The 26,115-nt window shown below is 45.5% G+C and overlaps 1 protein-coding gene across 1 annotated transcript in view; it reads left to right on the top strand.

The window, feature by feature from the left end:
- The window catches only part of DNAH14 (dynein axonemal heavy chain 14), a 1,270,113-nt gene extending 1,252,867 nt beyond the window's left edge, over nucleotides 1-17,246 (top strand). The window contains exon 86 of the mRNA XM_086926153.1: nucleotides 16,754-17,246. Coding sequence (XP_086782279.1) covers nucleotides 16,754-16,960 — 207 coding nt within the window. The 3' untranslated portion in view covers nucleotides 16,961-17,246. The remainder of the gene's footprint in view (nucleotides 1-16,753) is intronic.
- The last annotated feature ends 8,869 nt before the right edge of the window (nucleotides 17,247-26,115 follow it).

Here is a 26,115-nt window from a genome sequence, read left to right on the forward strand (position 1 = left end):
CTTCGGCTTCGAGCGCAACACAGGGGCATCACGAGGGGAGGCGTAACTCATGTGGTGTCGGCCTACGCCGACGACATCATCCTTTATTTAAGAGACCTGCACGGTGATCTGGACCCCATTCCTGGGCTCTTTGAAGACTTCAGTGCACTCTCCGGCCTCACGATAAGCGAATCTAAGTCGTATGGGTACTGCTTTAATGCCCTCGACGCGAGCGCCCCCTTACCATTTCCGCCCCACAGTTTTGAAATGGCGGAAACAACCTTTCGCTACCTGGGGATACAGATCTATAGGACGGCGGCAGATATGCTTGACGGTAATCTGGGCCACGCTGTGGCAGCTCTGAGGTCGCAGGTACAATTCTGGACCACGCTACCATTATCGGTGGCGGGCAGGGTGGCCATCACTAAGATGGTAGTGCTCCCAAGACTTCTTTATTACTTTACGAACTTGCCCTTCTTGGCGACAGCTGCTGTATTCCGAACCTTGAACACCATGCTAACGGAGCTGGTCTGGGGACGGGGCAGACGGCGCATAAGCCTGGCGAAACTACAGCTGCCTACAACGGCTGGCGGGATGGGAGTCCCGGACTTCCTGGCATATTACTACGCATGCCAATTACAATGGCTGGCCTATTGGCTAGCGGGTCGCAACCTGCACGAAATAGGCATGTCCGAAGCGGATAGGGAGAGAGGAGTCATACACACCCTGTTGCTGCCTAACGCTGCGATCCCTGGGCAATCTCCCCCCCTGCTCAAGTTGGCCATTACCTGCTGGAGGCGGGCCGTACGATACTCGTCCCCGGCCTCTTCCTATGCCCCAACGATACCACTGCTGGGGATCCCGCTGGGGACAAGCGTATTGTCTACCAGGGCACTCGCTACGTGGACTGATGCCGGGGTAGCACAGGTGGGCGACCTATTTAGTGAGGGACATATGATGTCCTGTGAGGACTTTTGCACGGTGCACCATACGCCTGGGGGAATGTTCTTACTACATGCAGGGGTGCGCGACTACATCACACGGCACTGGGCACCGGACGGCATAGAACCAAATACAAATCCACTGCACACGATGCAATACCTGATGGGTACAGGGAGCCATTTAACAAAATGGATTACAAGTGGTATACGTGAAGGGAGGGCGGTGTCATTGCAGCCACTGCGCGAGGCGTGGGAGAGGGATGCAGGTCGAGTGTTTCGAGATAAAGAGTGGGAGCGGGCCCTTGCATTCCCCAGGAAAGTCTTGCGGAACCCAAAATTTAAATTCATCCAACTCATGATCCTACACCGCGCATACCTCACACCTCACCGATTGCACGTAATGTTCCCCAACACACTGGATTCATGCCCCCGGTGCGGCATGGAAGATGCGAGGATAATACACATGTTATGGGAGTGCCCGAAATTAGGTTATTTTTGGGCAACGGTACACACCGCCTTACACAGGGTGTCCCCCAACAGACAACACAACACTATATCCTCTAGCTTACTGGGACTGGGACCTGCAGAACGCAAGAAAAGTGTGGCCACAAGGTTTGTTGACCTAGCAATGCTACTGGCAAAACGTACCATTACTATGAGGTGGAAGTCGAGCAGGCCCCCTGACCCGGAGATGTGGAAGGCGGAGGTGGTGAGGTGGGGCAAGGCGGAGGGAATGGCAATACAGACCGAGGAGCGTAAAGGCTTGAGAAGGATTCCTATATCCCTCGAATGGAACACTATTATGTTATCTTTTGAACTGTTGGATGAGGATGCTACCTCTGTGGGGTCGTCCTTGAGTGATTGAAAGGAGCTGATTGCTTTGGGAGTCACCGCTTCATTGGATTCCCCTGAGTACCCGAATGTCAAGTGACAGTGACCCACACAAGGACACAGGTGCACTGCACAGGAAGAACTCAAATTGGGCTGTGATGCCCTTTATATGGACCTTCATGGCATAGCGACAAAGGGGTGGATTAACAAGGAATAGGGTACATACTGTACCGACATGTCTGAACCCATACTATGCCTGAATAGGAGTGCCGGGGGAGGGATATTGGGAGGGGGGGGTTGGGGGGTTGAGTTGGGAATAGTGTAACAGGTTGAAAATAGGAAAAGGCAATATGAGCGAGTACGGTACAACTGATGTATTTCAATGGGATGTAAGACAAGTGACTGCATGTACTGTAACGATTGTGCAATTTTACTATCCTGCAAATAAACAGTTAAAAAAAAAAAAAAAGGAACCATGTTAGAAGAATACATTTTGACATTGTGCTTCTCCACTTAATGGCTGTTTTGAGACTAGTCAAAAACTTGTGAACATCCAATTTTGGAGCAGTCATTTTTGCCATGCTGAAGCCATGAGAATGTATCTTTAGTGTCTATAGCATTTACGTAAGCAGTTGAACCAACTAACTACTAAAGATAAATGTTGTGTGCAATTTATGAAGGTTTAACATAAAGTACACGAGTTAAACAGAAGTTATTTTAGGAGGCTTAAGAAAGAAGATTTTGACTATGTTTCGTTTTCATTTGGTATTTGAGATTCCTTTTAACGTCTTTATGTTGTTAGCAATTTATAAGCTTTTTTCACCACTTTATTTGCTTTAAGATGCAAATGAAATGCCCAGAAAATGTGGGTAATGCATATGCAAATATTTTGAATACCCTCTCAGTTACGACTCTGGGTGTTTCCATAATTATCCTTGGGAATAGATTATTCTACAAATGCAGGGGTGGCTTATGTTTGAATATATTGTGCTTACTTGTATAATTTTCTCACACATAGATGTGACCTCAGTATGCTTAGCTTAGACACTTCTTGTTTTGTGACTCGCAAGCTATCTAAACATGCAGAAGTTAGGGGGTTTTCAAGTATAAATCACAGTTAAATCAGGATAACTACATATCAAAGGTCACTTCTTAAATTCAAAGCTTTAAACATTTGTAAAAAGGTTTTGTTTGTTTACAATCTAGATAAAACCTAATAAAAAGAGTAAAAAGGTAAAAATACTATATTTCTAAGAGTTATCGTCTGAATCTGAGATATCAATACGATTCCACGTGGGTTGGATCCATCTGACATTTTTCAACATTTCCTGTTAAGATAAATGGGCAGACAGTGAACCTCTGGGCAATTAATTTGCATAATCATTGGCTCTGCTAATTATCTAGGCTAGATCTTGCACCCTTGCACCTAGGGTAGACAATCATGTTACCGCTTTCCATGGCTTCTTCAATCCCTCTGGTTTTGCCTCATCTAGATCATGAATTAATATGTTTAATTACTGTACAGGATGGGTTATTTTCTAGAAGTGCTAGGTGACGACACAGGATGATCTCAATTTTAGAACAAAGTAAGCCAACCGGAGGTAATAACTATGGATAAGGTGATATTATGAACACAGCAAGGGAAACGGACAGAATCCAGGCCTGTTGTAGGCTGCATGTTTCACTAACCAGTTAATGCTTTGGCAAAGCAACACTGTTATCACAAGACAAAGGATTTACTTCAATCTGTGAAATGTACAGTGTACACTGTACACTGCAGACTGAAAGTTCACACTTTTATTATATTTTGTAGTCTAGAAAAGCATAGCTTTTCTCAATTCTTGTGCTGTGGAGCAGAGGCTTGCTTAGTCCATTTTCTGGTTTTTCAAACCCTTGTAAAATTTTCCACAGTAAGATTTTAGCAGAGGACTCCAGTTCTCTGATGCATTCTCTCTTCATCTTCTCCGGTTGTTTCCAGTTGTTTCACCCTTTTATTTTTCTTTCTCGTCCTCTCACTGTTTCTCATTGATTTGATGATGCCTTTTTTGCGGTGTTGTTACAGACAGCTGTGCTGTCTTTCAGGAGACAACATTATATAGAATACTCCACAGAACCAATGCTTGCTTAAGATTAAATGACTTTCATGTTAGTCTCAGTTGTCTTGCTCCTGGTTGTTGGTTCCTCCCTTTCTGATTTCTCTGTTGATAGATTCATCATTCATCCAGCTCCAACAAAATATAACATCTAAAAACACAGAGTCAAAGGTAAACTACATTGGTTTACTGCCAATTAGTGGTCACCAAAAAAATGACAGCAGAAATGTGGAAGATATAACATTAATTTTGACAGACTCTTCCATGTATTGTGGGAATGTCCTCTACTGAGGAACTACTGCGTCCGGGTGACCCGCTGTATGCAGGAAGTATGGGGAGCTGACCTAAGACTAGAGGCTAAGAGATGCATACTAAACGTGTGGGAGCCTGCCGGACCTGCCGCCCCAGGGGAAGATATGGGTTACTATAGGATATGCTATGAGGCTACGCTGTGGGGGGCGGTTGGATCCCCTAGAGTGAGTCTTTGGAAAACTGACATGGATTGGTGCATACTCCAAGAGAAAACGGTGTACATGGCAAGGGGGTGCCCAAAGAAGTGGATAGAAATATGGTCTAACTGGAATGAATACAGAGGCACCATCTGCGATCCCCCCCCCAACTGCCCCGATTGATGACCCCAGTGCAATGTAGCCGAACTGTGTAAACCTGCCTTCGAAGCATTTGTAATGTTGACACTATTTATGTACTATGACTTCTGCACTGCACATGTGAATCACCCCTGCTTGATCATGCCAATTGCCTTGTTTAACTTTGATGTTAATAAAAAGATTAAAAAAAATAATAATAATAATAATTTTGACAGACATTGAAGACTACAATAAACAAGCATTGGCAATATCAGTCTGTCTTGCTTGTATGTAAAGGCAATCAAGACCGATTTGTATTTCTAATGTTTGTCCCTTTTCTTTTCCACCCTCTAAAGAATACTTGGAGGTCTTATATTCTCTGGAAAAGATGCTATACATTTTTTATATTTCTGTTTGCCTCTCAGTGTCTTATTGGAACTGTTTAATATTCTCAGCAATTTTGTCCTCATCCCTCCTGGAATTACAAGCTCTGAATTGTCTTCCCTTTTCTCCCATCTTTCTAGCTACATTTACTCTGTTTGTTCAGCTTGTTAATGTCTTCTCACTCTTCTGTCTTTTATTGTGTTCCTCGAGGTTCTGTTCTTGGGTCCCTATCAGTGTTTATTCACACAACTAATGGGCCTTCTTTTTTCCCATTTCATGATCTCTCCTGTCACGTTTCTTCTGTTGCACTGTCATATGGATACTTCATTACATATATTGCGTTAAGTTAGCATGAGTGTATTACATGTTTATACAGCCGGTTTGCCTTCGGCTTCAGTTTTGCACACGACACGTACTTGTTGTTGTAGCTTTCACCCTAGAAGCGGTGAGGTGTTTTATTTGAGAATAATATGTTATTCCTATGCTATCAGCTTTGCCTCGTACACTTGGTACAACTGTCTGCACACTGAGAGCTGCACACTCTAAGATTAACCTAACACAAGGTTGCTGGGAAGTCTGATCCTCGCACCACATTAGACATTAGACATAATACAAATAATGTTGATGCCAACGTTTTTGGGCTCTACGCGGGTTTAAGATAGAGTTACACGGAATGAACGTAGACACTTGGTGCTGCGCATGGAGAGAGCTGGTAGCTGTTGATGTGAACTGCTCCTACTGACATTGAGAGGTATGGGGCCGCCCTGCTAAAGCCCGAATGAGACCTTCTTAGATATAAAATAATATACTCGATAGGGTGCGCGAAATATAGGTGATATCGATTCTATAGGTTTTGCATTATAACATGCTAGCACCTTTTGCTTACTATGGATTAGTGACTATGCTGCTAACTCTGATTTTTATAATCTGCATTTTGGTATTATACAAGATACTGCGTTTGAGAACTTTGCATTGAATAATAAATATTTCAAACTTGCATGTGTGTTCTTTGACTCCCAGTTTTGGTTTGAAATGATTATATAACGAAAGAGTGTTCATGTGTTCCACGACTCCTGAGGTATTCTAAAGATCATGTTCTGGTTTGTCTAAGACATGGTTCATTCCATAATGATCCATGAGACACTGTAGCTAGCTAGGTAAGGAGATTCCTGACACTGAGATGAGTTTTGGATCATCCTAACTCACTAAGGTTCTAGATCTCTATGCACAGTTCTGTGGGAGAACGGAAACCCTGCTACATGGCGCCCAACGGATTGGTTGGCCGTATTTCATGACACTCGAGTAGTATATCATTCAAACCTTAACACCTTCATTCCCGTTTCCGGTAAACGGTGGTGTCGGAAAAACCTACCTATTTTTGAAATAGGTCTTTTCAAGCTTGAATTCTACTTTAAACGGTTTCTTTGAATTACTACCCAGTTGTGCTACAAAGTGTTCTTTGTCCTTTTTCACTTCCGGTGCTACCATGGCCGTGGAAATAGCGCAGCATAGCCGCGTCGCGGTTCGCGACCACTTGAGGGCATATAATGTCCCTGCGGAAGGTTTGGCTGTGGTTCTAGTGGTGAGTGCGGAACATGCGTACCCGTACGAATTGTTTTATTCCTGGGTGACGTTTCCGGAAGTAAACGCTAATTCGGGCGTCTACCACTCGTACACTGCCTCGGCTGTTCCGGCGGCTTATGCTCCGTACAGAGCACTGGAAGTACCTATCGATGCTTGGCAGCACGGAGTTTGGTTTGGTGGCGTCCTACCCCACTCTTTAACGGCTCCGAGGTTAGGTCCGTTGTCCATTCCGGGCACAGCCTGGCCCGCCTTGGGCGGATTTACTCCTCATCCTAATCGCGCCACTTGTAATGTGGTTGATTTGCGACGTCTGCATGATGTCGCGGTTGACGTGATTAGAGCGCTTGTTCATTACATTGGTCGTAATATACATGGCGCTGCCCCCGCAGGTGCGCAGCTTCGAGCGGAACAGGCTGGTTTGAAAATCAGTCCTGTCATGGTGAATTCCGTAATGGGCAGAAAGCCAGATAATAAGGATGATTTTCCTTACTGGCTTGCCGAGAAATTCGACCAGCTGGAGGCTGTGTTTCCTAATACGACTCCGGGTGAAAAACACCGGATTCTTACGCTTAGTTTACCGAAGGATTTAGCCCCTGAACTTGCTGACTGCGAAACATGGGGTAAGACTTTTGCAGCGGTTTACTCGAGGTGCTTTGGCACACCGACAGTGTCGAACCTGTCTGCGATCCTCAAACGTGTTCAAGATGATCACGGACCTGAGTCGGCGGTTGAGTTGGGTATGCGCCTGAACGGTTCATTTGAGACAGTTTGCGGTATTATCCTTGCCAATGTAAAAGGGGATGCTGTGAACTTTCAGGTGGCCAATGGTCTGGCGTTAATTCCCGATGCCGAGAAACCCCGTCAGCTGGCAAAAATTATTGTGGCGGCTTATAAAACGGTTGGCCGCAATTCTAAGGGTGCAAAGGTTTTTCTTGAAAAAGAAAGAAAGCAGCCCCAGGGACAGTCTTCGGAAACAGGTGGACAGCCCAAGTCCAAAAAACAAAATTGGCCTAAAAAGCAGAATCAGGGTAAGCAACAACAACAGCAGACACAGGTTTCGAGTCCGGCGCCTTCACAACCTGCGCAGTCAGAGCGAGTTTATGAATTGCGCGATCGCGCTACGATTAAATCGCCTGAAAGATATCAGGCATCTGACCAACGCTCTCCTCGTTCCTTTCAGGACTCATCGGCTCCGTCAACCGGTGGTGGAGGGGGCGGCAGGGGCAGGGGTGGCCAGCAAGGACGTGGCCAGCCCCGCACACGAAGTGAAGGGGATCAGCGGGACGACTCTACGCCAAAGAGACCGCAGTTTGCCAAGAAGAAAGTCGCTGCCTTAACGGCGCATCGATATGCCCCAGATAGTGAGAACGCGACTTCGGAATCTGACGTGGGCTCTGACCTTGCTGGACAGCGCGGCGGAGATTACCATAGTGAGAGAGGCCCTCCGTCCACTGTTGAAGGTGACAGCGACTGAGACTTTTATTGTGATTGAAACAGCTGATACACATGTTGCTCCCCCTGAAAGACTTTTTGAAATTGTCCTGTTAATTGAAGGTGACATGCAGCGAACTGTAAAAGGGGTATTTTGGGAAAATCTTTCGGATACGTATGACATTTTGCTTTCGGAGGCTGACTGGCCCCCACCTTTTGTTCTCGCAGCTCCGCGAGGGGAGGAGGTAATCCTCCCTAGTTTCGCGCACACTGTGCCAAGAATGGAAGCTCTGCATTTTGCAGAAGAGTGGGCTCTGGCGCTTGCGCCGGCTGTGTACCGGAATCAGTGTGGCTGGGATAAATTGTCCCCGAGCCATGAGATTCCGTTACGGTCACAGCCGCAGCCACAACCCCAATATCCCATACGGCGTGAAGCTAAGGCTTCGGTCGCGGCTATCCTTGAACAATTGGAATATCAAGGTGTAATTGAAATGTGTGTGTCACCGATGAATAATCCCCTTTTTACTGTTAACAAGCCGGACGGATCATATCGTCTGGTTTTGGATTACCGGCATTTGAACTCGCATTGCCGTAACTGTGCAGTACAGAATACTCACGGCTCTGCCCTAGTGAATAGTCTTGAGCGTAAACGGTTCAAAACCACGCTTGACATTTCCAATGGTTTTTATGCACATAGATTAGATGGTCTGAGTTCCCAATGGACCAGTTTTACATGCGGCGGCGTACAAAAAAAGTTTAATCGACTCCCAATGGGATATAAGAATAGTCCGGGAGTGTTTTCCGCCCGCATAGTCTCTCTTTTAGAGAGTTTCGATCCAGTTGCATGTTCATATGTGGATGATATTTATCTCACAGACGACGAGCTTTGGGTGCATCTGTGTCGAGTAAACAGCATAATTTGTAACTTTGCAGACATGGGTTACAAGTTTAACTTTGCAAAATCGCACATTGCGGAGTACACAGTGTTGTTTCTAGGTTATGAACTTAACCATGAAGGAAAGGGGTTGGCTCCTCAGTTCCTGGAGAAGTGCGCGCAGTTGCGCTCTCCGACAACGCTGAAAAAATTACAGTCTTTGCTGGGTTTTTTAAATTTCGGGAGGACATACATTCCGGAATATGCCCAGCGTATCAAGCCTTTATATGCCTTGGTACAACCATCTTTTTCCAAATCATGCTGGCTGCCTGAGCATTCAGCCATTCTGCAGTCCTTGCAGGCTGATATGCTAGCTTCTGACTACTTACAGACTCGTGATAACCAGACCAACCTGGTGATAAGAATTATCCCTGGGACGGTGGGTTTCACGTACCTGACTTTTAATGAAGGGGATACAGTACCTATTGCTTACAAGTCACACTTGTACACTTCGGCTGAACTGCGTTTTTCCACTGTGGAGAAAGTTTTAACAGCTGTACAGATGGCAATTCTTAAGGAACGTGCCCTGTCGCAGGGAAAGCGCATGTTGGTTGTCACCCCGTGTCCAGCCTTGGAGGCGGTCACGAAAGCCAGTGTACCAAATTCTAAAGCTTTGCACCCTCGGTGGATTCAGTGGGCTACATCCTTGACATCTCAGGATGTCACGTTTATTTTTGACGCCGCTTTACGGTCGCAGGAGTATTTACAGTATGAATTTGTTCATCCTGCTCCTTTAGCAATGAGACCGTTGGAGGATTTCCACTGTATCGTTTACACGGATGGTTCGGCGCAGGTTGCGCATGGCTCTAAACATGCCTACGTTTCCGCTTGCGCCATTGTGGTCGGTGCCATGGTGAACGATGAGTTCAAGTCCAGTGTGGTGCACACACAAACGCTAGGGGACTGCACCGCACAGTTGGCAGAGCTTCGTGCTCTTATGCTTGCATTGGAGTACGCTGATCCTTGTGTGACGACTTTAATAGTAAGTGATTCTTACTACTGTGTCCAGTCTTACAATGAGAACTTGTTCTTTTGGATTCAGAATGATTTTCGTGATTCCAAGGGTAGCACAATAAAACATAAAATGATCTGGGTCCGAGTGGCGGAACTTAAAGAGAAACTGCCGCTCGTGTTTGTGATTCATACTCTCGGCCACCAGCGCGTGGGAGTCCACGCTGTTGGCAATTCGCTTGCTGATGAAGCAGCGAAGTCAGCGGTATCAAAATACTTAGTTGCAGCGGTCACGAGGTCCAAAAGCAAAATAGATGATGACATCTTGGCGGCTGTTGCTGCCACAGCGAGGGGAGGTAAATATCCTGCGGGGTTCCCTTCGAAGTACACATACCACTTAAGTCCCGATAAGGTTCCTTATGTGAAAATTCCTGAAGTTGGAGAGCGTTTAGTTCCCAACTCGGATCGCAGAGCTTCTCTGATTACAGCGGCTCATGAAGGTGTGGCGTCTGCGCATGCGGGCGTCTCAGCCACTGTATCTCAGCTACAACAGAGGTTCTGGTGGCGGGGACTGTACAAACAGACGCGCGATTATGTCCTTATGTGTGACATTTGTCAGCAGATTAAGCCTTCTACTGCTGCGCGTCCGCCTCAGACACAGTTGTGCATCTCTAATAAACCGCTTGGTTGCGTTTATTTGGATCACTGCGGTCCTTTTTCTTCGGATACTGCTTGTAAATACATCTTAGTAGCAGTTGACTCATGCACACGCTTTGTATGGGTATGGCCGCATCGAAGCGCTGATTCGCGAACTGTCATTAAGGATTTGCGTGTCTTTGTGGGAATCTTTGCTTGTGGTACTTTCCATTCGGACCAGGGTCCGGCTTTCGCCTCTAAGGCGTATAAGGATGCTATGGTTTCGTTGGGAGTACAGGTGAAGTTTTCAAGCCCCTACAGGCCTGAGGGCAATTCTGTAGTAGAAAGAATGAACCGCGACTTAAAGCAATCTTTGACAGCCCGTGTTATAGGCACTGGTAGAAACTGGCTGACCCACCTCTATGGCGTGCAGCGTGCGCTTAATAATCTCCCTAGAAGGTCTCTGGGTGGGCGGACCCCATACGAAATGCTCTTTGGTATCAAGATGTACGTCCCTGACCTTGATGGTGCAGACTGCCAGGCCCAGGCCGCGGCCTTTGACGTAGATGAACATTGCAATGTTTTACAGGATCTACAAAAGACCAGAGACAGTCTTGCAAAGGAACACTTGCCCTCCACATCGGATGATGCGTTGCAGATCCCGGTAGTTGGCTGGCTACCCCAAGTTGGAGAACTGGTTCGAGAGAAGATCAATAACAAGAAAGAGTTTGGTCCCTCATATCGACCGCCGGTTCGAGTCCTTGGAGTGAAGGGCACAAGAACAGTCATTTTACCACCACTTCCAGGTCGTAAAGAAAACAGATTTATTTCTATTGACAATGTCAAGACACACAGGGTGGCCGATTCTTCATAGCATGACACCGGCTGCATCCTGTCCTTCCATGGTGAGGAACTCTGTGCTGGCTATTACATCTGGCACAGATCAGGAGGTGTCCCTCGAGATGCCTGCTTTATCCAATCCTTTATTAAATACTATTCCTCTTGCTAACATTGATGAGCTGACCTATGCAGATCCTGCTGATTTATCTATGTCCGACCTACATGCCCGTTTGGCTAACCAGTCCAGATTCTCTTTTGACTCTGATTCGGAACTTTCAAAGAAACCATCGACTATTGCAAAATATGCCACGTTGTTTAAAAAACATTTTCTAATTCCACCTTGGACGTACGTTTGGCTGATACTATTTTCATTTTATCTTTTTATGTCAATTGGTTTTGTGTTTTATTTTTTCCGCTTGATCGAAGGCCATTATGTGATAGAAAGAACAGGAATTCGGTACCTTAATGGAACATTGGCCCCTCTGTCCTCCTCACATTCAGTACACAGACTAAAGAGAGACTTACATTCAGTACAGATTACTGCTTGGCCAGTCCTTGATGGGATTGTGTGGGATGCGGTTAGGTTTCAGATACATGGCCCCACAGAAGTTATTAATGTTCCTAATGTGCTTAGAGTAAACATGGGAGATGTGATTAAGCAAAATGTTCGTTCTGATGACTGGGATCTTCAGGCTGTAGAAGCATTGTTCTCTGATTTGAAATATTATGCGGCCTTTGATGCTGAGGATTTGTACTTAGATTCTGTCAATTATGGTGATTTGTTTTGCTATCAACATTATGGGAATCATTTCCTACACAAGACAAGTTCCAGGAGGGTTCCTGTGAATTACACTCAGTGGGAACATTGCCCTGCTCCTTTACAGGGGAGCTCGAGTACGTTTCTGGGAAAATACTCTTATTTTACAGACTTTAATCAATCAAATCCTGAGTCGTTTTATTTTAAAGTGAACCAGAAATTCATGCCCAAAGTCAGACTTACTGATACAAAATTGCTGTATTCAAAGTCCTTTCTAGAAAGGTTATCTGTAGATGGCTATGAGTTATGGAAGGATACTATTGACCTTAAATCGGTTTGGGGTACCAAGGATTGGCAGGTACAAGGCACTGAGGCTTTGCATCGTGCATGTCTCATCCCGAATCACATGTTGTTTTTAAATTCAACTATTTCCCAAACAACATGTTTTGGATTGGCTACATCTAAAAAATTAAATACCCCTACTATCCCTGATTTAGAAGAATATTCAGGTTGGAGTAATTTCACTACATTATCCATCAGTGAGATACAAGCACTTTTGCAGAACTCCTCCTTTAATGTTTCCCATTTCGACCCAGAGGGGTGGCTCTTGTGGCAGAGGAGCTCTGATGCTTGCCAACGTCGTTTTTTGGGTTTGTCTGAAGGGTTTACACACGTCAGGCCAGATCCCAGGTTTGAAACAGATCACACTGTTACTACTTATTCAGTAGGAAAATTGTGTCAGAACTGGTTACAACATTCCACTTTGGCTGCAGTTAAACTGCATCTGTCCCAGTTGAATGAAAATATAGACCTAAATGATTTTATAAAAGGCCCAGCTAGGGGTAGATCTAAACGCTTTCTTTATGCTATATACAATGAGATTTGGAAATTTTCACAAGTTGAGGCAGCAAAGCGCCTGAGAGCTATTGATCAAGCAAATTTGGAAAAAGTGCTTGCAGTGGTCGATAACAGTATTAACATGCTTTCTTCCAGAATTTACACATTGGATAATATTGTTTCTTCTGTTGTTGATATTGTACATGATGAAGTGTCCACGTTATACCATGGTCAAAATCAATTGCGTTCTGTGATGCAGTTTGCATGGACGCTACAGACTCTTAAGGCTGGTCGAGTTCCCTGGACCTCATTGAACGTTTCATCCCTTTTTGCTCCTTTTAATCTTACTGAGAAACAGCGCATGCTTTCAATGCGTGATGCTTCATTTTCTATGCTACATATTGAAAAGCTAGAGTCCTTGCCTTTCTCTGTTGCTGAGACCACTACTGCCACGTGGCTTATTCATGGATTAATTACATTACCATTCCCTTTATATAAATTTACTAACTGTATGCGTTATATTGCTATAGGACGATATGAACCGCTAGGCAATGCATTCCTACATGAGGCATGGTCATTACCATACACATACAGATGTCTGAAAGATGGAAAAGAGGTTAATCTTAATGGTGAGGAATGCACACAGTCACCTGACCATTCATTAATATGCAGACACATTCAGTTACACGGTTCTTGTAATCAGGACCGCCCAAATTTAGCATGTGTTTTAAAAGGCACGCCAGTTCCAGCAGTAGTGCCCACATTTACATTATTAGCTAATGGGAGTTATTTGCTTTTAAACAACGAATTATGTTGTGGTTTATTAATTGGTGTGGCTTATATAGTTACTGTATCAGAGCGTGTAGTGTGCTGCAAGAACGTGCTATACCCACCCACGCATGGCTCTTCAGATGTCTCCATCTGGCCACGGATCCCAACCTTGGAAGCGAAATTCAATGGTTTAAGCAGAATAAGGGCCCTTTTGTCTCAAAAACAAGTGACCCTGAGTTCGGCCCGGGAAACTTATGTCCTTCACATAGCCAACACCCGCACAGAGGTGCAGGCGCTCTTAAACACTGATTTGCCATTTCATTTCTGCGAGCTGGTACACCAGATTTTTAATGCTTCTTCAACGACTGGCCTTGCACATTTTTTTAAACTAGTAAGCAGTGGCCTCGTGACTACGTTTGAAAAAGTTTTTGGTATCATTCCCACGTTTTTCCACACTATTTTTTCGAGTTTGTTTGGTGGACTACCTGTTTTGCTGGCTGTGGCCGCAGGCTTTCTGTTGGTGTTTTTCTTCATAAAACATGGATGCCCATCCTGCGCAAGACGACGTTCAACGCCTCCTGACCCTGTGTCGTAATCGGATGCTCAATTACTATGGAACATTGCCGCTTGCAGCATTAAGCACGGCCTATAGATTGTCATTTCGGTTCACCGACTTCACGTGTGTCCAACCTGTCTTTCACTGCCTGAGCTGCGAGTTCGATTGGGCCATTGATTTATGCCTATGCTTGAGGACTGCTCCTGACGTCGATTTTGATCAGCTAATGCGTCCCGTTGTGGCTCACGAGCTGATCTGTTCTGGCGAGAGAGTTATGGCCTTAGCAGCAATAAATGGAGTCCTGGGCCAATGGGAGATCTCTGCAGCGGCGAATGCCTTTCTGACACACAGCGAGCTGGTGAACCCACCGAGTTGTCCTCTGACATTGCAGGAGGATCCGATGCTGGAGGAGCACGTATGTTCTTTCCCATTGCTAAATTGGATGGCTGAACTATTTTCGGATGATGGCAGTGATTTCATACTGGAGGCTGTTGCAACTTTCTTTGCATATACTTTCCAATCGTGAGACGCATGGAGGGAATGCTTTGTTGTGATATATAACTTTCCCCTCGCTGGAGTGGAGGGATGGACTATGTTCAGCTGATGGAAAGTTCACTCACGTGATGTCGCTGGAGATAACGTCTAGGTGAACATGACTTTGGATATCGGATAAGTGCCTTGGTTTTTTCTCTTACAAACATTTGAAAGGATGCGACCTGGTCATACATTTCATAATTTTTGGACCTGGCGGTAGACTTTTGGTTCAAGACTTTTGTTCTATTTTTTTTAGATTTGAGGCCACTGTAGGCATTCATACATATTCATTCATACATATTCATTCATACATATTTTTAGCTTATTTTAGCTCAAGATTATTGAATTTTGCTTTCAATTTTTGTATCTGATTTAGTATTGCCTTTTCCCTTATGATTAGCGGTGCTCGGACCAATGGGGGGGTGTCATATGGATACTTCATTACATATATTGCGTTAAGTTAGCATGAGTGTATTACATGTTTATACAGCCGGTTTGCCTTCGGCTTCAGTTTTGCACACGACACGTACTTGTTGTTGTAGCTTTCACCCTAGAAGCGGTGAGGTGTTTTATTTGAGAATAATATGTTATTCCTATGCTATCAGCTTTGCCTCGTACACTTGGTACAACTGTCTGCACACTGAGAGCTGCACACTCTAAGATTAACCTAACACAAGGTTGCTGGGAAGTCTGATCCTCGCACCACATTAGACATTAGACATAACACAAATAATGTTGATGCCAACGTTTTTGGGCTCTACGCGGGTTTAAGATAGAGTTACACGGAATGAACGTAGACACTTGGTGCTGCGCATGGAGAGAGCTGGTAGCTGTTGATGTGAACTGCTCCTACTGACATTGAGAGGTATGGGGCCGCCCTGCTAAAGCCCGAATGAGACCTTCTTAGATATAAAATAATATACTCGATAGGGTGCGCGAAATATAGGTGATATCGATTCTATAGGTTTTGCATTATAACATGCTAGCACCTTTTGCTTACTATGGATTGGTGACTATGCTGCTAACTCTGATTTTTATAATCTGCATTTTGGTATTATACAAGATACTGCGTTTGAGAACTTTGCATTGAATAATAAATATTTCAAACTTGCATGTGTGTTCTTTGACTCCCAGTTTTGGTTTGAAATGATTATATAACGAAAGAGTGTTCATGTGTTCCACGACTCCTGAGGTATTCTAAAGATCATGTTCTGGTTTGTCTAAGACATGGTTCATTCCATAATGATCCATGAGACACTGTAGCTAGCTAGGTAAGGAGATTCCTGACACTGAGATGAGTTTTGGATCATCCTAACTCACTAAGGTTCTAGATCTCTATGCACAGTTCTGTGGGAGAACGGAAACCCTGCTACAGCACATAGGAATCTCAGATCTTGTTTCTTTCTCTACTTTGTCCCTCCAACTTCAGAATACCATATATTCCAGTTTGCAATCCAAACTTAAGTCACTTTTCATTGCCTCCACCTCAGCTCTTATAAAGCTGAAATTCTGTTTCCTCCAATTGACCACCTCATCTGTGCCTGCCACCTACTTCCATTGTTGTCCTTCCAACCTGCTTCCAAATGTATTCACTCCCAGTAATCTCTGCATCACTTTTTTACTTCTTTTTTTCTGTATCCACAACAGAAATTGAACATACCTGCACATATCAGTAATTATAATGTATGTAAGCAGTCCCTTTCTTACTTTTCACTATTGCTCTATAAATTAAATTTGATAAAATAATTAAAACAATTAAAGTTCTACAGATAATTTAAAAATATTGAGTATAATAAAATGACCCCTATTAATGTGCCATCCGCAAAAACAGATTTGAGATTTCAACCTCTTCCAATCAACCTCTCAATTTGTTGCAATAATTCAGGGGCTATAAACATGTGTCCCGTTTAAAGCTTATATGATCAAAATATGCTGAATGGCTCCGAAACCAACAATGTCTACTTGTATACAAAAATATCTGAAATGTGTAGAATACGTTCTTTTAACAGGTTCTATTGGCCCCGCCCCAAAGTATTGAACAGAGCTGCTAACATCAGTGTTTTGATTCATCAATCTGGCAAATAATAATTTGTATTCATTTTTATAGATTATCAACGAAACTGGAAATGTTGATTCAAATGAGAAAAACACATGCTATGAATGTCCGCTTTACAGGACCCCACAAAGAGCTGGGATTTTATCATCAGTGGGCCTTTCTACTAACTTTGTAACAACAATCAACCTACCAACACGGATCACAGCGCGCCACTGGATCACCAGGGGAGTGGCTTTGCTTTGCCAGTTGGATGACTAGAAGATTTCAGCCATAAAGGGCGTGTCCTTTACCCAAATAGTTTCCAAAAGCTCATGGAAGGATGCAAATCTGTATCTTTGATGGCAACAAGGGCAGACTAGAACTGGAAAATTAGAGATAAAAGTTGAAAAAAATTTACTAAAATTCCAGGAAATGGCAGATTTCACCAACGAATTCTAATATATTTTTTAAAACATTGCTTTCTTACTTTTAAACATAAACAATGCAAACTCTAACACATATAAATATTTAATTTGCACATTGTAAATAAAATGTTTTATGGCTTAAAATATATGGTTTGTTTTTATTGGGAAATGTATCAAAAACTGAAAATAACCTGAATGAGCTTCAAGATGGTAAAGCTGAAAATATTTCACATTGTCTCCAAATATAAATAGTTTAGAGTTCTGAGTAGCGGTGCTAACAACCTGCATGAGAAAATATTGTCTAAGTTTAGATTGGTTTTCAAAGTTTTATACAGGACCCACTAAGCGCTTCGGGCTTCCCAAGGGTAACAAGTCACTACATAGAAATACCAATACAATAAAATGCAATTCTTCTTTGTGTTGCTTACCTCCTTCCAACTCCGGTCTGCTCCACACACTTCCTTAGTACCATTGTGTTGCTGAGAGTGGAATTACTAGTAACCACAGTTCTTCTCTCAGTTTGGCATGTCTGCAGTTGAGCGTAAACCGATCATGTAACTGCTCCTCTTTCCTTAAAAGCAGTAATATTTCTTTCCACGCTTTCTCCCGCTGATTGAACTTTCCTACCAAAGTGATATATTTCTAATACAATGCTCACCATTGACAGATAGTATTCATCTAATTTCTTGGCTGCACGTCAGTCTTATTTATGGTAATACATAAGGCTGTAGGATTAAATCAATCACACCCATCATCTTCGCGTTCCAGACCTCAGTGGTGCCACAACTTCGTGCTTGACTAATTACTATCTCAGAAAGGGTGATTGCCTTAAACTTAGCCAGGATGAAACAGAAAATGTCAGAGGTGCAAACTTGCCATCTACATGAGAGATCACTCACTGAACTGCCTGCAGAACTAGGGCCGATGGTCCCATGAAGGCACACATTAAAAAGCATAGTATTCCTCTTGGCACAGATCTAATTTTGGAACCCATAGAAAGATTGTCAACAGAAATATTCTAATAATATGCTCAGACCCTATGAAGGATGTTTCCTTACCTACTTTTTTGCTTCAATCCATAGCTGTCCTTTTACTCTCTTGACTTGATGTGAACATATCTTACCTAGGAACACCAAATGTCCTCCCAAACAAATTTCAATTGGTCCAATACCAGTGGCCTTACGGCACCTTCATTTTTAACCTTGCGAGTATATTACCGTAGCTCTCTTGACTCTGTCCAAAGTTCCACTTTCACACGGTATAATATTTTAATCATTATGTGTTAGAACTGGGGGTCTCTAGTTGGCAATGGCTTGCACCTTTGTCCAAGTAGGGACCCTTGCTTCTAGTCAGAGTAAAGGGGCTACACTCCTAAAATAACCCCTGCTCAACCCTGTGGTAGCTTGGCACGAGCAGGAAGGCTTATCTCAGAGGCAGTGTGTAAAGCATTTGTGAACACATACAGTAAGACAGTGAAAACACTACATATGGATACAACACTGGTTTTATAAGAATAAGTATTGTTTATATAGACGTCACACAGACCCAAATGAAACAAATCCACAATACAGTAGTAAGAAAATGACTTTAAGATGGTAGACATAACTCAGTTCACTTTAGATGGTAAATGCGACATGTTTCTCACAAAGTACCTTCGGATGCATCACGCAAGATAAACAAAAGGTTCGCAGGGAGAACAATGCGTTGGTTCTTTGCTTCGGGGGAGGCGATGCGTCTGTTCCTCAGTGCTTGCGCAAAGTAGGGGATGCGTCTGTTCCTTACCGGAGAGGAGGTGATGCGACGATCTCGTGATGCGTCCCAGTTGCGATGCGACAAGATGGCACCTTGATGCGATGCAACAATTCGGTGTGATGTGAGAAGATGGGGCCCTTGATGCGATGCGACGATGTGAAGACGATGCGTGCACGCCCTATGGCCATGCGGCGACTCTGTAACTTTAGTGCCGTGACAGGCCCTGCGATATGCTTTTCCGGTGATGCGACGGCGACCCTTGCGGTGGCGACATGCTTCTCGGGTGATGCAACGACACACAGCTGCGATGGAGACACGCTTCTCCGGTGATGCGAAGGTGACCCTTGCGGTGGTGCACGCTTCTCCTATGATGCGACGGTAACAGCTGCAGATTCGACACGCTTTTTCTCGATGTCTCGCACTTCCATCTCCCAACAACATGCAGACTTCTGCAGACAGAATTCCTAGCAAAGAAATTCAGGCGGAGCTGGTGGTGAAGTCATGTACCCCCTAAGGCTACAGCAGGAGGCAAGGACAGTTCAAGCCCTTGGAGATTCTTCTTCAAGATGATGAAAGTTGCAAATAAAAGTCTTTCTCCTTTCCTTGGCAATAAAGAAATCACTGTAGGCCAACCCCAGCAATTACAACTGGTACAGGGGAAGTAGAAAACTCCTGCAGAGTCTCTGGTTCTTTTCTTTGGCAAAAGGTCCATCTTGATGTGCAGAAGTGATCTAAAATTCTCGGGTCTGGGTTCCAATATTTATACTGCAAAATCCTTTGTCTCTGAAGGCAGAGAGTGTCTGTACCGAGTCCAAACCAGTTCTGGGTGCATCCTGTCAGTGCACAACTTCTTCTTTTGTCAGTGTGGGCCAGGGTCATCAGACGCACCACAGGAGATGGAGCCAGCATTGTGGAAGGCAGACCCAGCCCTATTCAAACCAAGGTTCTACTCCTCCCACCACTCCCAATGCAGATAGGTCTATTTAGCCTTGTGCTGACTCACCCTGTCTCCTGGAGCCACCCCAGTCCTTGTCACTCACAAATCAGACATGCAATACACAACCTAGCAGAGGCAGGCTGGATGGTTAGGCAAGAAAATACCTACTTTCTAAAAGTGGTATTTTCAAACACAGAATGTTAAAACCAACTTCACTAAACAATGTATTTTATCATTCTGAGTTCAGGCATACAAAAGTTGTTTTTCTACCATGTTCACTGGGTCAGTTAGGATTATAAAATGTTATAATCTAACTACCCATTCTGACAGGTAGCCTTGCAATAGTAACAAATGAAATTGGCTGTAATTCACTATCAGGACATGCCACACACATCAGGTTATGTCCTACTGTTCACATACAATGCACCCTGCCCTAAGGCCTACCTTAGGGGTGGCTAACATGTAGAAAAGGGAAGGTTTAGGGACTGGTAAGTGGTTGCACTTACCAAGTCGACATGGCAGTACTAGACTGCACACAGGCTCTGCAATGGCATGCCTGAGACTCACTTTACAAGCTGCTTCTGTGAGTGGCACAATCAGTGCTGCAAGTCCACTAGCAGCATTTAATCTACAGGCCCGAGCACACATGGTGCACTGTACTAGGGTCTGACAAGTAAATCAAATAAGCCAATCATGGAGTCACTAATCCATTACAGTAATTTACCATAGGGAGCACTTGCACTGTGGCACTGAATAGCAGTGACACAGTGCCCAAAGCATCTAAACCAGCAAAACATATTAACACCTTGACTGCTAGAGCAATTCCCCTCCTGTGCTGGAAGTTCCTATATTCCATGGATCACGTCGAGCTCAGCTCGTCATGAGCACACGACCAGTGTACTGCATGACGAGCTGAGCTCGTCATGAGCAGGGAAGGGGTTAAAAACAGGAGACAACAGCAAAAATGGAAGGGAGACTCACTCCAATGGTACCAGGTCTAACATTATGCATAACACGATCAGCACCAAGGAATCGGACCAAAGGTTCCTCCAACAAAATATTCTTACCACCTTTCTTTCAAACACACTTTTATTGATTAAAGTAGCAAACTTCAACAACTGCCGACTGAGAGGACATTCCTTCCTGCTAACAAACTTTAAAACTGTATCCCTTCCAGATAAGAAAATAGCAAATCTATCTTGCTTTACAGAAAGAAGGTACACATGGCTCTCCAAACTCCTGAGTAATCTTAATTCTCCCTTTTAAAGGCCACTGACCTACCCCTGAAAGGCAGTAACGTCCTGCACAACAAACCACCGTAATGCAAACATAACCTGGCACATACAAGAGGACCTCATGAATGCCCCAAACAATGACCAAGCTATTCTGAGGACCTAGATCAAGAAAACTAACTGGAACAATGTAGTAAGTCACTCACCATTTGCACACATACCTTCAGAAGCAAGTTCACTTCAACAGGGCTAGACCATGTTTCAGGGTCTCATTCACCACACCCAATGCTTTCCATAAAGGACATAATACATGCACACAATGTGCAAGCAAACACACAGGTCCACCTGTAATCAGTTCAGAAATGTTAAGATCTACAATGCAAGTTAGCGCTGTTTCCCTCGGGAGCAGCGTCCCTTCAATGCACTCCGGAGAACACGTTCTTTGAATTTGTTCAATAAAAATTCCTAGAATTTAATTCATGCATTGTATATTTTATTCTTATTCAATGATTTTCATGCTTCACATTATTGATTCATAATATGTTCAAGCGTATATTTCTTGTCAGCCCATTGCATTTCGGGCATTTGCCCTTCATCAGGGCACTTATTCCTGAAAGCAACCAAGTGTAGCACATATTTAATATGTTGTGATACAAATACAAATAATTATCTACTGATATGGTGCATATGCTAATGTTTATCAGTTTTATCACACAAGGGACGGGTTTCAAGCAGGATTTTAGTCAACACTGCTCCCGAGGGAAACAGCGCTAACTTGCATTTTATCGACCCTCAGCACAGGGGGTTTTACTTCAAAGCACCACCCAACTTACAAACAGATCTCATCTTAATTCAACTCGTGTGTGATTTCCACATTCCACTTATTGGACTCCACAAGATCTACAATGCCTCATAATGGCAGTTGTGAGTTGAACAAATGCTATGTAACCACCAGCTCATGTATGGGCAACTCCACCCCAAAGCTCACACTCTCCTGTATCATTATTTCTATACTCGCACATGCTGTCCAAATCCGTATCCCTCTCACACACTCAGCTACTCTCCCAAAATAGCCCCTCCCTTCTTCTTCCCAACTCTATTCCCAAAGGCCTCATCTAAAGTACCATGCAATGCAGGATTCGCATTGCGAATTATTGTGGGGCATCAAGGGTGCTCGTTTTACAGTTTCCATCTGCTTACTATCACCGGACTTGAGGCCTGGAGTGGTAGTAATTCCATTTGCCATTCACAATTTGCAGTGTTTTTTGCAATGTTTATAGAAAAACATCAGCTCTTAGATAACACCCAGTTCGGATTTAGGAAATTCCATGGGACAGAGACAGCCCTGATTAAAGCGGCCGACGATATCAGGGTAATCAGGGACCAGGGGGGCACAGCCATTCTGGTCTTGTTAGACCTATCCGCAGCCTTCGACACGGTCGACCACACCATCTTGGTCGACCGGGTCGAGGGTTTTGGAATCTGTCATACTGCCAAAAATCTAATCGCGTCCTTTCTTGCCAAAAGAACGCAGGCAGTCATCCTAGGACCCTTTCAATCGGCCCAACTCTCAGCCCCATGCGGTGTCCCTCAAGGCTCATCCCTGAGTCCGACACTATTTAATATCTACGTGTCGGACCTTGCTAAAACCATCAAAGCACATGGGATGAGCCTAACCTCTTACGCCGACGATACCCAACTAGTGTTGGCAATCAAAGGGGACGGAGATCAAGTGGCCGAACAATTCAAGAAAGGACTCCTAGATATAGGAGATTGGATGTCAACCAACTGTTTAAAGTTGAACTCTGACAAAACAGAGGTACTTATTTTTGGAACCCTTCTGCCAGCATGGCCTTCGAGTTGGTGGCCTGACACCTTTGGTATGCCTCCTATCCCCGTTACCAAAGTCAGGAACCTTGGCATCATCTTCGATGATGCCCTAAATTTTATGGACCATGCCAATAAAACGGTGTCTTCAGCACATCTAAAGCTTAAGATGATCAGGAAAATACACCCTTTTCTACCTGAATCAGCCATTAAGACACTGGTCACATCTCTTGTTTTGTCCTCCCTGGACTACTGTAATGGTCTCTTTCTAAATGCTCAAGCCAGAGTCATTACCAAATTGCAGACCATTCAAAACGCCGCAGCACGCCTGCTTGCTGGCAAAACCAAATTCGAATCCATCTCCAATAGCATTAAAGACCTTCACTGGCTCACCGTGCAGAAAAGAATCCAATTCAAAGCTTTATGCATTGTGTTCAAGGCACTTAACAACCAAGGCCCCCAGTTTTTAAGAGACCAACTTCAATTGCACAAACCTTCTAGAGCCTTAAGGTCAGCCACCCTAAACCAATTAGTTACCCCCCGTACCAAAACTGTCACCTGGGGCGATCGCCGCTTTCTGGTGGCCGCTCCCAGGCTTTGGAACACTCTGCCCCTCAACATCAAGCGAAGTCCCACCCTCCTTCAATTCCGTAAGCTTTTGAAAACCTGGTTGTTCACTCAATAGTCTATCAGCTCAGAGGCATTTACAAATAATTGGTTTACAGCGCCAAGACGCCCACGGGTATAAGCAGCGCTTTAGAAATGTTAAAAATAAATAAATAAAATAAACATTACAGATCCATACACTGGTGGCTTGAGTACATTTCCATGAAATGATTTCAGAATTCTCAAATTGTGACACTGATCTGATTAATTATTCCTTCTCCTTCGTACATTTGCCTTGCAGTGCTTATTTTTGAAATATAAAGTATGTGTAAGAACAATTTCTAGCTTTTTCAACAAAAAGAAGGGTCTTTTGTTCAAAGATTACGATAGCAAAATGTGGCTGCAAATTGCACACCGACTTTTTGTGAATCAAATCTGATTTTGCGAACCGACTTGTGAGCAAATAGGGCTGATGTATGAAGATTCTATTCACAAAAAGTGGCTGGCTATTGACATCAACATTTTGCTAATGGAAACTGATCTATGTACTGCCCTGCCTAATGATTATGCACCAGGGAGGTCATAATTTTCGACTCACTACAATGTGTCACAATCACAGGGATGGTGGCCTCCAAGGATCAGCTGGCCACCATTCCTGTGATTGCTTCTAAAAAAAAATAAAGGAGCCCGATTACTTTAAAAGAAATGTTACGACGGGGCGTGGCCAAGATGGCGGGGTGAGCGGACGCTTCCTCCCGTAGCTCCTCCGGCCCGGCTCAGCTCGAGCCCCTTTCTTGCGCTTCTCTCCCCCCGCTGATGCTCAGCGAGTGAGAGGAGGGTGGCGGAGTACTTGGCGCGCACATTGATGTCACTTTGGCCCGGATCGCCTCGGAGGAAGCACTTCAAAAGTTTGGTCAAAGATCGAGGAACGGAGGAGAGCCTGGGAGGCGGAGCGAACTGCAGTGCTGTCCAGACGCCTCGGCTGGGCCTGGTGCTGAAAGCTACAGATCCGGAGGGGATCGGACCCGCCGTGTGCCGGAGGATAGCGGAGCCCTACGGGCGAGGTCTTGGCGGCACGGACGACTTCGGATTTGTGATTTGCGCTTTGGCCCCCCGGCTAGCGACGGCGACACGCTGCGCTGTGCAGGCCCCGGCCCCGTGAACGACAATCGGTGGCCTCAGCGCTGGGATCGGACCACTCGGGCCCATCTGTGACGCTGTGGGACATTGGCTGTGGAACTTCTCCGACTGCTGTGTTTCGGGGGGGCCCCGGCAGTGTCGCCAGCCGGGACCGCTCTACCTGACCCCGCCCTGCCGCCATCTTGTCCCTGGAAGACTGGTGTTGGTGGCCTTCATCGGTGCCCTTGGCTGGCGGGCGCTGGCATCCGCCTCTGCTGCTATACTAACTTTCTGTGGGACGTGCTGAAGGGGGGCCCCTGCTTCGGCTCCCGGTCGCCGCCCCAGTAGGGCGCCGCGACTGGCAGGGCCCGGACTGGTCCGCCATTTTGTCGCTTGTGACGCAGCACCCCTGATTGCAGAGTGGTCCCCACATCTGGCGCTCACCGGCGACTGGGCAACCCTGGGGCGGCCGGACCTGTGCCTTCTCGACCACTGCCGCGACTACGATGACTGGGAGAGGTGGCTCGAGGAAGGGGGACCGTACCCTGCCGGATATGCTTGGCAGGGCCCAGCAGCTGCGGGACAGAACACAGCCGTCGCCGGGGTCCTCCCGGGCCTCGGCGGAGGCGACTGGAGGCGAACCGCCCGTCACGAGGTCCTTTATGGAGGAACTGTTTAGCTCCCTCAAGGAAGACTTTCAAACGCTAAAGAGGGAAGTGGCCAGTGAGGTCCGTGAAGTACGCAGAGAGGTGGAGGGCCTCGGCGAACGAGTTGAAACAGTAGAAACGGCGGCCCAGCGCCGGGACGATGAGATAGTCCATCTTCAACAGGATGTTCTCCGCCTCCGGGAGCAATGTGTTGAGCTCCAGGCCCACTCTGAAGACCTTGAGAACAGGTCCCGGCGGAACAACATCCGGGTGCGTGGTGTCCCATCCGCGGACGAGGGGGCCGACTTGGTGGCCTATTTGCAGGACCTGTTCCGAGAGATCCTGGGGGAAGATGCAGACTTCCCCGTCCGCATTGACAGAGCGCATAGGGCTGGTCGACAGCGCCAGTCATCGGCGCCCCCACCGGACATTTTGGCATTCTTGCCCGACTTCTCGCTGAAAGAACGAATCATGGCGGAGGCCCGGAAGAAGCAGCCTCTAACTTTCCGGGAGCGGCCTGTAGCGCTATACCAAGACCTGTCCGCCATCACGCTGCAGAAACGCAGGTCCTTCAGGATTGCCACTGACTTTCTGCGCGAGCACGAGACGCCTTACTCCTGGGGACACCCTTTCCGTCTGATCTCCCAGACGCTCCCTACAAGACATCTGTGGGGTTCTGGGGCTCACAGCTACGGAGGAGGATGGAGCCACACCGTCGTGGAGGCCCCCGGAGAGAAGGAGCCGACGGAGGTCAACGAGGAGACAGTCGCCGGCGAGGGCAGGCTGTCCCGATTCCCCTACTATCAGGGCGGACATGGCTGATGCTTTGAGGGCGGCGGCCGGGGACTTGGCCGACTCCAATAGTGTGGCCTTGACGGCCTGAATTCAC

This window comes from Lissotriton vulgaris, chromosome 6 (genome assembly GCF_964263255.1).
Source record: "Lissotriton vulgaris chromosome 6, aLisVul1.2, whole genome shotgun sequence".
NCBI lineage: Eukaryota > Metazoa > Chordata > Amphibia > Caudata > Salamandridae > Lissotriton > Lissotriton vulgaris.